This window comes from Neodiprion lecontei, chromosome 3, assembly GCF_021901455.1.
Source record: "Neodiprion lecontei isolate iyNeoLeco1 chromosome 3, iyNeoLeco1.1, whole genome shotgun sequence".
Lineage (NCBI taxonomy): Eukaryota > Metazoa > Arthropoda > Insecta > Hymenoptera > Diprionidae > Neodiprion > Neodiprion lecontei.
The window spans coordinates 41,977,404-41,989,497 of NC_060262.1; the positions used below are offsets into that span (position 1 = coordinate 41,977,404).

A 12,094-nucleotide genomic window follows, 5' to 3' on the forward strand; every position below is an offset into this window, starting at 1 on the left:
AGTGTCATGGCGAGAATATAAAATTGTATTATATTTAAGAAAATTCCTCCCTTGTCATAGCTGCTGTGGTTACCTGGCCTTGTTTCACTACTGCTCAAGAAAAGTAGAAGAAAAATTTCCTCATCATCATGAGGTAGTCAAAGATAAGATGTTTAGAAATATTCTCACTTGGGCAATGTCTGCGTTTTATCAAGTTAACCTTTTGGTCTTGTCACAGAAATAAGACGCAATTGGATGTACAAAATATCGTAATAAGTCCCAATGATGGAGAACTACTCCCATGTGAAAAATTTCAGCCTACCACCGTACAAGCATAGGAGAAACCCATGTCTGCAGACAGAAAATGAACCTCTGATCCCCGGTCTAGCCGATGCACCGCTGATTGTTTGTAGAAGCATTCAGGAGAAAAGGCGAACTAGTGATCCCAGAGTGATTAGGGCTCGAGATATGCCTGTTGCAGAGTGTGACTACGAATACGTGGTATATGATTAGTTACAAGTATGTTAGTTGGCTGGTGGTCTGATACTTTGCTCCTGTTTAAAAATTACAGACAGACAAATTTATATCCGTAGATCAGAAATTCAAGTCGAGCATTTCATCATGTGCACATTTGTCATTTCCAACATTTGCTGAATTAAAATTTATTTGGTAGCCACCAATCCATACTCCTTCGGACCCCGATGCTGTTATAGCTGCAAGGAAACATACGTGTAACGATAAACAATCTTTCCCTGCAAAATCGGGGGATGGGGCTACTACTACGAAAGCCAACGGTGAGGGTATCCTGCGAAATCGTACTCGCAGTAACGCTATCGGGGAATCTGTTGACCCAATAGCAACGAATGACGATGCGCTGAGTACCTGTAGTCGAGGATCCAGTGCCAGTCTTCGAAGTTCGGTCAGTCGTTCCAGTCAAAATAGTCGTCGGACCACGGCGACGAAAAAGCTTTTGCGATCACCGAAGGGAAGTGATTCTAAGGGCAGTGATGGACTTGATAAATGCCTGCATCAGCTGCACTTTCAAACCGTTGGGCGAATTGCAAATGGGCTCGATGACGAAGACCTCAGGTCAAGACGGCGATGATGTTAGCTGAAAAATACTTAATAATTTTCACGCGATTTTGTAATATGCAGTCATTTGTTGCTGTGATATTTTGTTTGCAACACGGTTGCATAACGTGTGTCATACTGAAAATTCCACGTAATTATTAACCTCTGTGTCAGACTAAATTGTAATAGTGAATAAAAAACGCTTATTATTTCTATGTGCTCTGGGTCATTGATTCAAACTTTGTTGTTTAGCATAACATAATAACTAACATGTGGTAAGTGCGTGACTATGCCACTTTACATCTATTCGTATCACGGTCAAAATATTTTTATTCGTTTTAATAAGTAGGAATATAGACTATGCAAAATAAATGATAACGTGTATGCTGTAGCGTTTCTTTGTGAAACTGCAAACCAAACCAGGGAACTGCAGCACATGATCTTTAAGGACGTTGCCTACTCCCGGCGGAACTGCTGCTTGCAGACGTTCACGCGATGCAAGTTTTCTCCGTCATTTATAAAGATATCGAACTTCCATTAGAAGCATTTTGAAGGCGAAGGAGTAATCTGTGCCGTGTATTTTTTCAAATTTCAAATTTTTTTTTTCAGAGTCGTAAAAAACAGCACTGAAAGTGAGCAAATTTCCCGTTGTAATAAAACAAGAAAGAATTTTTTTTTCACAATTCTACTTAACACGTGCAAACCCGTAATTCGAACCGCGAGCCGTGAGCGTGAGCGTCGGTGTGTTCTTCGTGAATAAATACACCGGCCCACAAAAAAAAAAAAAGTGGTCTGTACTTTTGACCGGACCTACCTATTTTGTGTATATCGACGCGCTGAATCCGAAACTGAAGTCAGTTTTGCCCGTACACCCTCAAAATTTTGAGTAAATTGCAAAAAACCATAAAAATCGCCAAAAATTAGCAGTTTTGGTGAGAAAAAAATTTATGGAACTATAGACCAAGTATGATTTTTATGTATTTTGGTCCGCTGAATCCAAATTTGAAGTTTATTCAACCATAAGCCGTTTAAAAGAGTTAAAAACTTATTTACCAACATTTACAAAAACCATTTACAAAAAATGATGAGCAATAAAATGGATTGTGTTCCTTTCAAGTGTTTTGCTTTTGGATATCTTTCTTTCAGATACTCCTTCACTCGATTTTTACGCATCTTTAAATACCATACACTCAGAGAAAATTATGGTTGTCTTTACCATAAAAAATAGTGTGCTCAGGGGACAATACGAATTTATAGTTAATAGAACTTATTGCATTATGTTGTTCCGAACTATCAATTTATGGTTACATCTGACAAAAGTTTTATGGTTAACGGTACAATAATGAAGACCTGACCATGTTTAAACATTAGTGCGATAAACGTGATAAACTTATCGTTACTCGATTTATAATTTGGAAATTCAATACAGAAATTGTAGATTGCAGTTTGTTAACTTTTACTATACGAGTTGAGTAGCTTCATCGTAAATGTCTAGTAAAACTGGAATGAAAAAAAATGGATGAGGAACTCGTAGATAACTCATCCTAATGATTTTTCGTGAGCGTAGACACCGTTTTGACAACTTATCAGTAACGACAACCGTTGAAAACGCATTTTGGATCGATCAAAACCTAGCGCATTATTTTTTTCTAACCGGGGCTTTAACCCCTTTCGCTCGTAATGTTCGAATTATAAGTCGGGCACCCTACCTACTACACCAAACTACCTTATAAGAATCTAGGACTTTATTTGATTGATAATACAATGCACGGTCCATACGGAGATGACTGGTCAGTCACTGAAAACTGATCAATAAGATTATTCCATTTATCAAGTGAATTCAGCAAAATTTTTAGTAAATTCCAAGTACCGTAAATGAAATTTCCAAATATACCTGATACATTTACTGCACAATGAAGTAAATTCAAAATACCCTTTTGCGTATTTCCAACTAAGTTAAGCAAAATGACAAAATTATAATGCACATTTATCGAGAATGCTTAGTAATTCACTTTATAACACGAAATTTGTAATTCAACTACACTTTTGTGTTGTAAATGTGGCGTAGATTTTCAAATATTTTCAAATGTATGTTCAGTTGTTGAAACTATGTTCGTAAGATCTTGTCTGAATAATTACCGTATTAGCGTTAACCATATTTAAGTCGAGTCAAACTATGTATGGTGCATTCAACTCTGATAAAAGTTGCAGGAATCATCTCGGGTGGTCTAAATACTTATCCGTAAATAGTTGATTATAAATTAGTTAATTGAACCGTACTCTATAGTATCGAAAACTACAGAACAGAGCTCACCGCACTATACGAATATAATCCTGATGAACATCTGCGTATGGTGAACATTAAAAACAAAAATATAGTTAATTGTAGTATTATTATAGTACCTTTGACGTCCTTGCATCAACTATAAGTGTATGGTAAAATTGATATTGTGTTTATAGTGCGCTAAACGTTTTATAAATAGTTTTTGCCGCCAATGAGTCAAGGACGATTAGACGGAGTGTCGGACAGTATATAGATTGAAAACGATGTTGCTAATGAACCAGATCTTGACGGAGTAATTCAGGACGTCACAGTTTTGAAAGCGAGAAGATTCACATGATTATGACCACGCAAGAATTACATGATCTGTCCGTGTAAACGTGAAATCCTCTAGTTTTTAGCAATCATTTGTACCTTTGATTATCATATACCTAACTTGAGTGAATAATTATGGGATTTAAATATTTGATTGTTCTATGTGTGCACTTATACTATAGGGGCGGCTTTGTATTACTTTACACGCATCAAAAATAGCCTTCGAACCGGCGCTATTCGGCTTTATTATTCTGTTATCTCACATGTAGATCCAATCTCATCAAACTACGTAATGACAAAACATACATTATAAAATTTGTATATGGGGCATTCCATGTCAAATTTACCCCTTTTTTCCCCTCACCATTTTTGATTCGTTCCGCGATTTTTTATACGATTCTAGCATCTCAAAAAGGCACTCCTGAATTTTTGAAAAAATTTTTTCTGTAACCGTTTTTTTTAAACATTATTCAAACCTATTTCGAAAACGGCCGTTTTTAAAAATCTGAAAAAATTCTGAAAAATCTACTTTCTCTTTCCGATCATACCGACACCTGGCCGATGATGGGCCGATTTTTTCTTCTATGTTTTTTAGCACTTTAAACATTTTCAACAAACGAAACGCCATCTTGAAACGTTATGAAAAATCTTCAAAAAGTCTCAAAAATCGAGTTTGTTATTTTGATCATTTTGACACCTGGACCATCATGGTTTCGTAACGTTTCAAGATGGCGTTTCGTTTGTTGAAAATGTTTAAAGTGCTAAAAAAAATGACAGAAAAAAATGGACCCATCATCGGCCAGGTGTCGGTATGATCGGAATGAGAAACTTGATTTTTCAGAATTTTTTCAGATTTTTAAAAACGACCGTTTTCGAAATGGGTTTGAATAATATTTAAAAAAAAACGGTTAGCAAAAAAAAATTGAAAAAATTCAGGAGTGCCCTTTTTAGATGGTAGAATCGTATAAAAAATCGTGGTACGAATCAAAAATAGTGAGGGAACAAAGGGGGAAAATGTGACACGGAATGCCCCATATACACTTAATTTTATTGGACCACTCAACAAGGTGGATTTAATTCCCGTCCGCATTATGTATTGAGATTAGGTTGCGAATTAAATTCAAGGCGTTGTTACCAAACTACATTGTCTCTAATTACGACGAGACATCTTTTCTTCTCGTAAGATAAAATAACTCAGGCTGGTCTCTTTGGCGAGCATCACTTAGTGACAGACAGTAATCATGTTGGTAGGTAAGATTGGCTCGCGCTCGTGCTGTTACATAGCAGCCGCGTGTGTGCTGGTGGCTCTTTTGCTAATCGTTTTCCTGACAATCTTTGGTGTTATTCCAATTAAAAATGGGGACATTCCCGCTGGCGAGGATGGGATGCGTCCGGAAACGACGATACCTCAAGGAAGACTCAGAGGTATAAATATGGTCACACACCTTGGCAGAAGATTCTCTGCCTTCATTGGAGTTCCGTTTGCCGAGCCACCGATTGGAGATCTTAGGTTTGTAGGTGCAATTCAAAGTTACAAGTCATCTAACGCTGCATAGGCGGTGCAGAAAACGTTACCCGGACACCCGGACCGAGTTAAAACCTCAACTCGCCGATTCGGAGCCTGAACGACGTTAGCTGCGTTACAATTTCTGCGAGCTATCGCTCAGGACCTCATCGACAAGCTGGGAAATTGAACTTAAGTCCTCCCCTTCCGAAGTCTCGCACGTTACGAGCTACGCTACTACTTACAGTAGTAATATACGGTATCCATAGTAAACTGATACCGGTACTTACGATGATACTGTAATTGATTGGGCAAATTTTGGTTCATATTTTCCAAATATACAAGCAGTTAATATACATCAACACGAGTTGATAATGCAGTGAGGACTTCTCACCCTCCCCAGCTCATACCGTGCATTTTTGTCTTGTCCAAAATGCATGGTATGAGCTCGGGAGGGTAAAAAGTCATCACTTTATTGATAAGATTTTTTTCTCTTAGTAAGGAGATATTGTCTGACCAAATAAACAATCGAGGATCCGTATATACGTACTAAAACCACATTGTTTTGCCCACATTTACGTACTTTGCTTTTACACATCTCGATTGCTTCGAAAGTCCGCTAAACCATTGGTAATATCAGCTCTCGACGGATTTTCTTTGGGTTGATCTGCATTGATCACAACTCGTGGCACTGAATGTACTCGAGAGAATAACATGTTCAAAATCTACGACAAAGAATTGGCGGAATTATCTAGCCTCATGCTGGCCGAAAAATCACCTATCATTGGGAGTTTAATCGTCACAAAAATAAGGAAACATTAATTTCTCCGATTATTCCAATCCAGGTTTAAACAAGCCGTACCGGCGGGTCCTTGGAACGGGACTCTAGATGCCGGCCGCATGCCTAACGTATGCGTTCAGAGAACGGAGGAGCTCATGGGGGATGAGGACTGCCTCTATCTCAATGTCTATACGCCGCAGGTATATAGCAATCGTATTGGATATATTTTGATAGCTGAAGGGAGCTATAGTTTTACCATCATCGTTTTAAATTTTTTATCTCGTGAAATGTACTAGCCGTACCAAGAGATTCAAGGATTTTCAATTGAAAGCACATACATTTTGAAATTCACTTGATTTCAGTACCGAAACACCAGTTTAGGGTATCGTCTGATCCAACAGCAAACAAGTTTAGCTCTGTTCATTTAACATAGGATTGCCGAGTACTGCCAAACATATTGCGGCAATGTAGAATTGATTTTATTGTTCAGCTTTGTTTTGATTCGTACACCACCCTTTTGTTGGTAGACTTGGTTTATGCCAGTGGCACCTTCATTGCTTCACAAATCAAACTTTCGCTCACAGATATTTGAAGATTATAGCGGGTGTCGGACGTGCGGATGGGCGAGATCATAAACATCAGTGGCGATATCTGATTCGGGTGATTACAGCGCACGCTTATTCATTAGAAATCGCCCACTTTCCGCACTAGCAACGCCATATACTAATTGTCACACAGCTGGGTACAAAATACAGCATATTTTTCGTATTTTAGATTGGATAAAAAAACTATGTGATTACATCGTGAAGGTTGATTTCAAGAAATAAACAGATCCTTAATGATTTTAATTTGTTCAACCATACCTACAGTTCTTTATCGTACTTGAAATATTTTGATTCGGACGACGCTAGAGAAAGTGAAAATTGAGATCTCATTGGATAATTTTCTACGGAGTTCAAACCTCTGATATCATCTTCTTTTTTGCACACAATGAATCAAGCTGTTGCAGAACATTACCAAAAATTGAAGTCATGAAGTTTTTACCTTAGGCTGCGTACAGACTAGAGCATTTTTGCGCGCAATATACTCAAGTTTGGAAGTGGGTTCAGAAGTGCATGTTGATGCTGTCAGCCTGCAACATTGCAATATACGTATAGAAGAAATCAGTGAATGAAGTGCTAAAAAAAAGTGTTCTCCCTTTATGATACATAGTTTATAGTTTATTGTTGGTGCACATATTTGCTTTGCTATCATTTTTTAATTTATAACATGAAGAATTGAATAAGACGGGTGCACGGTGATTATTCAGAATCACGGTCTACGGTCGGCTGACATTAATGAATTCTCAAATGAAAAAGAAAAAAATAATTACTTTTTTTACCATTTCTACCGCATAGCTTCCTAGTAGCCAAAATGCTACGTTACTGCCAGTGATGGTCTTCGTCTATGGTGGAGCATTCCAGTATGGAACAAACAACCCTGACCATCACAGTCCAAAATTTCTTCTCAATAAGGACGTGGTTCTTGTAGTTCCTAACCATCGTTTCGGAATACTCGGATTTTTGAGTACCGGCGACGAAGTATCGCCGGGAAATAATTTACTTAAAGATATAGCTGAAGCTTTGAGATGGACCCAACGAAACATCAAGTATTTCGGTGGTGATGCAAATAAAGTCACTCTCTTCGGTGGAAGTTCAGGCGCCGCCTGCGTTCGGCTTTTAACCTTATCTCCTTTAACAAAAGGTGAGCAGAGTTGCTTAGTTGAATTGAAATAAACCTATGGTATTTAGTGATCATCTTCCGTTGGTAAATGTACCCGACTTAATAAGCGAAGCTAATTCTTTTCATTGTGAGAGAGATCAATAATGGCATTGAATTAGTTTCCACTAAATAGATATTAAATACTTGGCATTTCAAATTGACGAATAACAGCACGATTTTTTCAGGACTCTTTCACCAATTCATGATACACAGTACACCGCAACTCTATCCTCCTGTTCCTGAACCGTATTCGGTGGTCGCCGCGCGAGCCACTAAGTTGGGCGAATACCTTGGTTGTCCAACCAACACGTCAACCACCCTTGTTAACTGTCTGAGGACTTTCAATGGGACATACTTGTACGATACAGAAGTGCTGTTGAAGGATGAAAGGACGGCCAGGGCTACTGTCTGGTATCCTGTAGTCGAACCTGACGTAGAAGGTGCACTTTTTACGGATACTCCAGCGAATATCATTGCCAATGGAAAACAGCATGATTTACCGTGGGTGGCCCTTGTAACTAAGGAAGAAGGAATTGTTATAACTGCAGGCGAGTATGCATGGATCAACGTGAATTAACGAATATTCCTATAGGTGTCTATATCGCACAGAGATGTCAGGTAACATACCAGGCTCTGCATATTTGAAGAAACTTTATCGGTAGTCATTTTTTCTTGTTCTTGGTGAATGAAGTGGTTTCTGAAACTTGTACTTGTTCTTCATTTCAGTGTACTATGATAAGCCAGACTTGTTCCAGCAAGTTTTAGACAACCTTGACTCTCACTTAATCAGCTTCTTGAGACATGACGTTTGGTCAGCCGATGTCGATGCCCAAACTGCTGCTTTAAAGTCTCGTTACTTGAACGATCTAACTGCAGACAGAAAATTGGTGAGAACTAGAACAACTGACGACACAAGTTCGAGTTCCATCAATTATGGTATGTTTGATGTTGCTTTCAGCTACTACACAATTTGACTGACATCATAAGCGATTACGAGTTCATCTATCATATTTACAACGAAGTCAAACAACATGCAAACAACTCGGCTTACAAGAGTCCCGCATACTTTTGCACTTTTGACTACCGAGGCACTTTCAGCGATAGCTATATCTTCAGTAATGGTAACCCGGAGAATTTGGGCGCGGTGCACGGAGACGAGCTGATTTACCTCCTTCCTGGACCAAAGGAATTCTTTGCGCCGCCAGGCTCTGAATATACCGAGAATGACATGAAAATGATCGACGCTATGGTGGAGCTATGGACATCCTTTGCTACCAATGGGTGAGTATCAGGCTATGAATAGATAAAAGACATCACGTCACAACCGCTTGTGTATCGACTATATTTGACGATAAAACACATTTTCAGATTGCCGACTACTGCAGCTCTCAATGACAACGCGATTTGGGAACCATTCTCATCGGACGAAAAATATCTTCAGATCGGTAATGACAGCGATCCTGGAATTCAGGTTAAAAGTGGTTTTCACGAAGAGCGAATGAAGTTTTGGGAAAATTTCTTCGCTGCTAAAAAGTAGATTTAGTTTGAACTGCGGTTCCTAATCAGAATTCGTATTCTTTGTTTCAAAATAGTTTGTTGTGACTTACCCGTCGGGGAAAGTGAAGGAGATGTAGGAATAAATGTTTGATGCCTATCTTAGAACGCAATGTACAGAATTTAGTTTCAATACCTGATAACGATAATATTATCGCATAATGCGTATTCGCGGTAGATTTTTTATTGATCCATCACCCACATGTCGTACATACCTATAACGTTTGGTATCATTGTCAGTGTTTCATCGAGTAATATGTACCTGTGCCCTTGGATATTCATTTGCGGCACTGAAAATCTGGCTCGATCGTTTTCAATTATAGTGAGCAACGATTTTATAAAAAGTTTTGGAATTTGTGTACGAAAAAAAAGTATCACCATGTCAGTAATAAACGCAAACTTCAGCTTGCGCCGACTGGACCAACTTGGCTTACCGACCCATCATCCAAGATGGCTTTATATACTACGGAGTCGATAAACTCGTTCCGTTTTGTCCGCCGCCTGATTCTCCTTCACTGTGTCGGCCCAAACCTGTCAGACCCTCAGACCACCCTGAAATGATTGTCTTCAGCTCGCCCTAATTTTATTTAACGTATATCTCATAGTTTATCAAAATCTTGTAACTATCTTGTCTGTATTATCGATTATTCGTCATCAAATTCCGAAGTGAGTATAATGTCATTCTTTTAATCTGTAAGCACGATGAAGATCTTGACAAAACTCTTACAAGAATTTAAATATGACCGAACAACTTGTTCGACTTACGTATAGGTCTCTAAGGTCTGTTCGTCAGACTTTAATGCATGTCGTATGTTATCCGACATGGGTACATTATGTATGTACCACCGAGCAAACGTCGTCGACTCAAGTCCTGATCCGAGTCTTATCGCTCATATCAATCATCAATGACATCGAACATTATTCCAGGCTATTAACTAATTCTTTTTAGCAGATATAACTGTCGTTGATATACGATTACCGAGGTTTATTTTGACTTGTCCTCGTCTTCCTTATTGCCTTATCGTACTAAAGCGTTGAGGGTCAAGTCGTCTAGCCCCCAACGTGGTACTTCTATTGTTATACGAAACGCGTTGGATCATAGATGGCGGAATGACAAGGCGTAAGGTACTTGTCTGCAAGTCCATATACTGATTTTTTATGAGGATATACAGGAATGCAGAACAGACATCTAGAACAGACATCATAAGATGAACAGCTGAGAAAACTTATGAATGAAATACGTAGAAATTACGCGGATACAGATTATCAAAAATATAATTTCAGCATTACTTCAAATCGGCCTAAATTTTACCGATAAAATCCAAATGAGCTTAGCCTTGGTTTTTTTGCGATTTTTTAAGCTAAAAATTTATCCCTTGCGAATCGATTTAGTTTTCTGAAATATTTGGATCTTTAGGAAAGCAAACAAGGTACTTGGAACATCGTAAATTTTTATATGCATCTTTGGAACAGACTCAAACATTGCTCCAGGCTCATGTTTGCACTTACTTCGAATACTTACTAGAAGTTGGCATAAATTATTTCACCGTTGTTCTACCGAGGCTGATATAAGCCACTGCGTCCCTTCGACTCAAAGTGTTAATCCGTGAACCGAATCTCCCCCCAATGATTGATATTAGACTGTACCTATGAAGGTATTGCACAGTTTTCTTACCCTCGTGTAGTGAAAATTCCTTATCGAATGTGCCCGACAGCTCGAGGAGAGGAGACATCGTGGAGGAGCTCGTTTCCAGGTAGTAAATAACCCTCTGATTGTGAGTCCTGTTCCTTCGTCATGAAACGTTCATGCACCGTCTTGCTGTACGGCGTACTTGTCTTTACTGAATAAATCACGATTGTAAATTAACCAGCAGATGTGTGACGCATTCCCAGACTTCTCCCAACTCTCTCTTCTGTACATATAAAATGTGCAGCTATCGGTATGTATACATGTACGTACTTGAACTCTATCGTAGATTTCATCATATAGTACGGTTGTAAATCTCACCCTATTGTTTGACATTTTTCCCAACCTTACAACGAAGACAAAATCATTATTCTGTACTTGAGTTTGAATGTATCGGCATCGTTGTGCGTCGATGAAGCAAATGTGTTGCTCGTGCTTCTTGTTGCGTTCCATTCTGTACGGTATATTACACTTGTAACAATCGTATCGGTTAAATATACAAATGATGATTAAAGAGCAAAAACAAATCGAAAACACGGAACAAAGTAATATCGAAAATTGTACAATAATGATACATAATATATATTTTTTTTACTATCAACTTATGAGATTCTTTATACAATTTCATATTACCTTTCTATCTATAATATAATATATAGTGCTTAAAATTGTTGGTTAAGCCTTAAGCTGCTATAGTAATACAATGAATGCTCTTGCATGCGATAACTCATGCCTCACATTTTGCGAAACACGTATACGTAGGGTATTATAACATAATGATTGTTTACGCCTTATATATATATATGTATGTATGTATATATATATATATATATATATATATATATATATAGTTAACTTGACACATGCATGTATATCAAATTTATTACAGTATAAAAGCGTAGAAAACACATTTTGTACATAAATCTATATTGATCCTTGTACATATTGTATGTATATTGTATATATATATTACTAAAAAGTTACACGACTCCTGCTCAGCCAATGTATATAATATGACATATATGTAGATTCAGTGCGAAATACACAAATTTCGTTACAGTCCATTGCGTAATTCACTTATTGTACATTAGATTCGTTTCTGACACAATTGTCACCGGTTCAAAACCAGTTGAGATTATTACGAATTTGAGAAAATCAAAT

General features: G+C 38.0%; 1 protein-coding gene across 1 annotated transcript; it reads left to right on the forward strand.

Annotated features, from left to right (window-relative positions):
* The first annotated feature begins 4,842 nt into the window (after nt 1-4,842).
* On the forward strand, nt 4,843-9,351 carry LOC107223138 (esterase E4-like). Its single transcript, XM_015662729.2, has 7 exons — nt 4,843-5,156; nt 5,996-6,131; nt 7,329-7,674; nt 7,878-8,240; nt 8,419-8,579; nt 8,651-8,973; nt 9,061-9,351. The coding sequence occupies exons 1-7, from the start codon at nt 4,888-4,890 to the stop codon at nt 9,227-9,229; spliced, it is 1,767 nt and encodes a 588-aa protein (XP_015518215.2). The 5' UTR covers nt 4,843-4,887; the 3' UTR covers nt 9,230-9,351.
* The last annotated feature ends 2,743 nt before the right edge of the window (nt 9,352-12,094 follow it).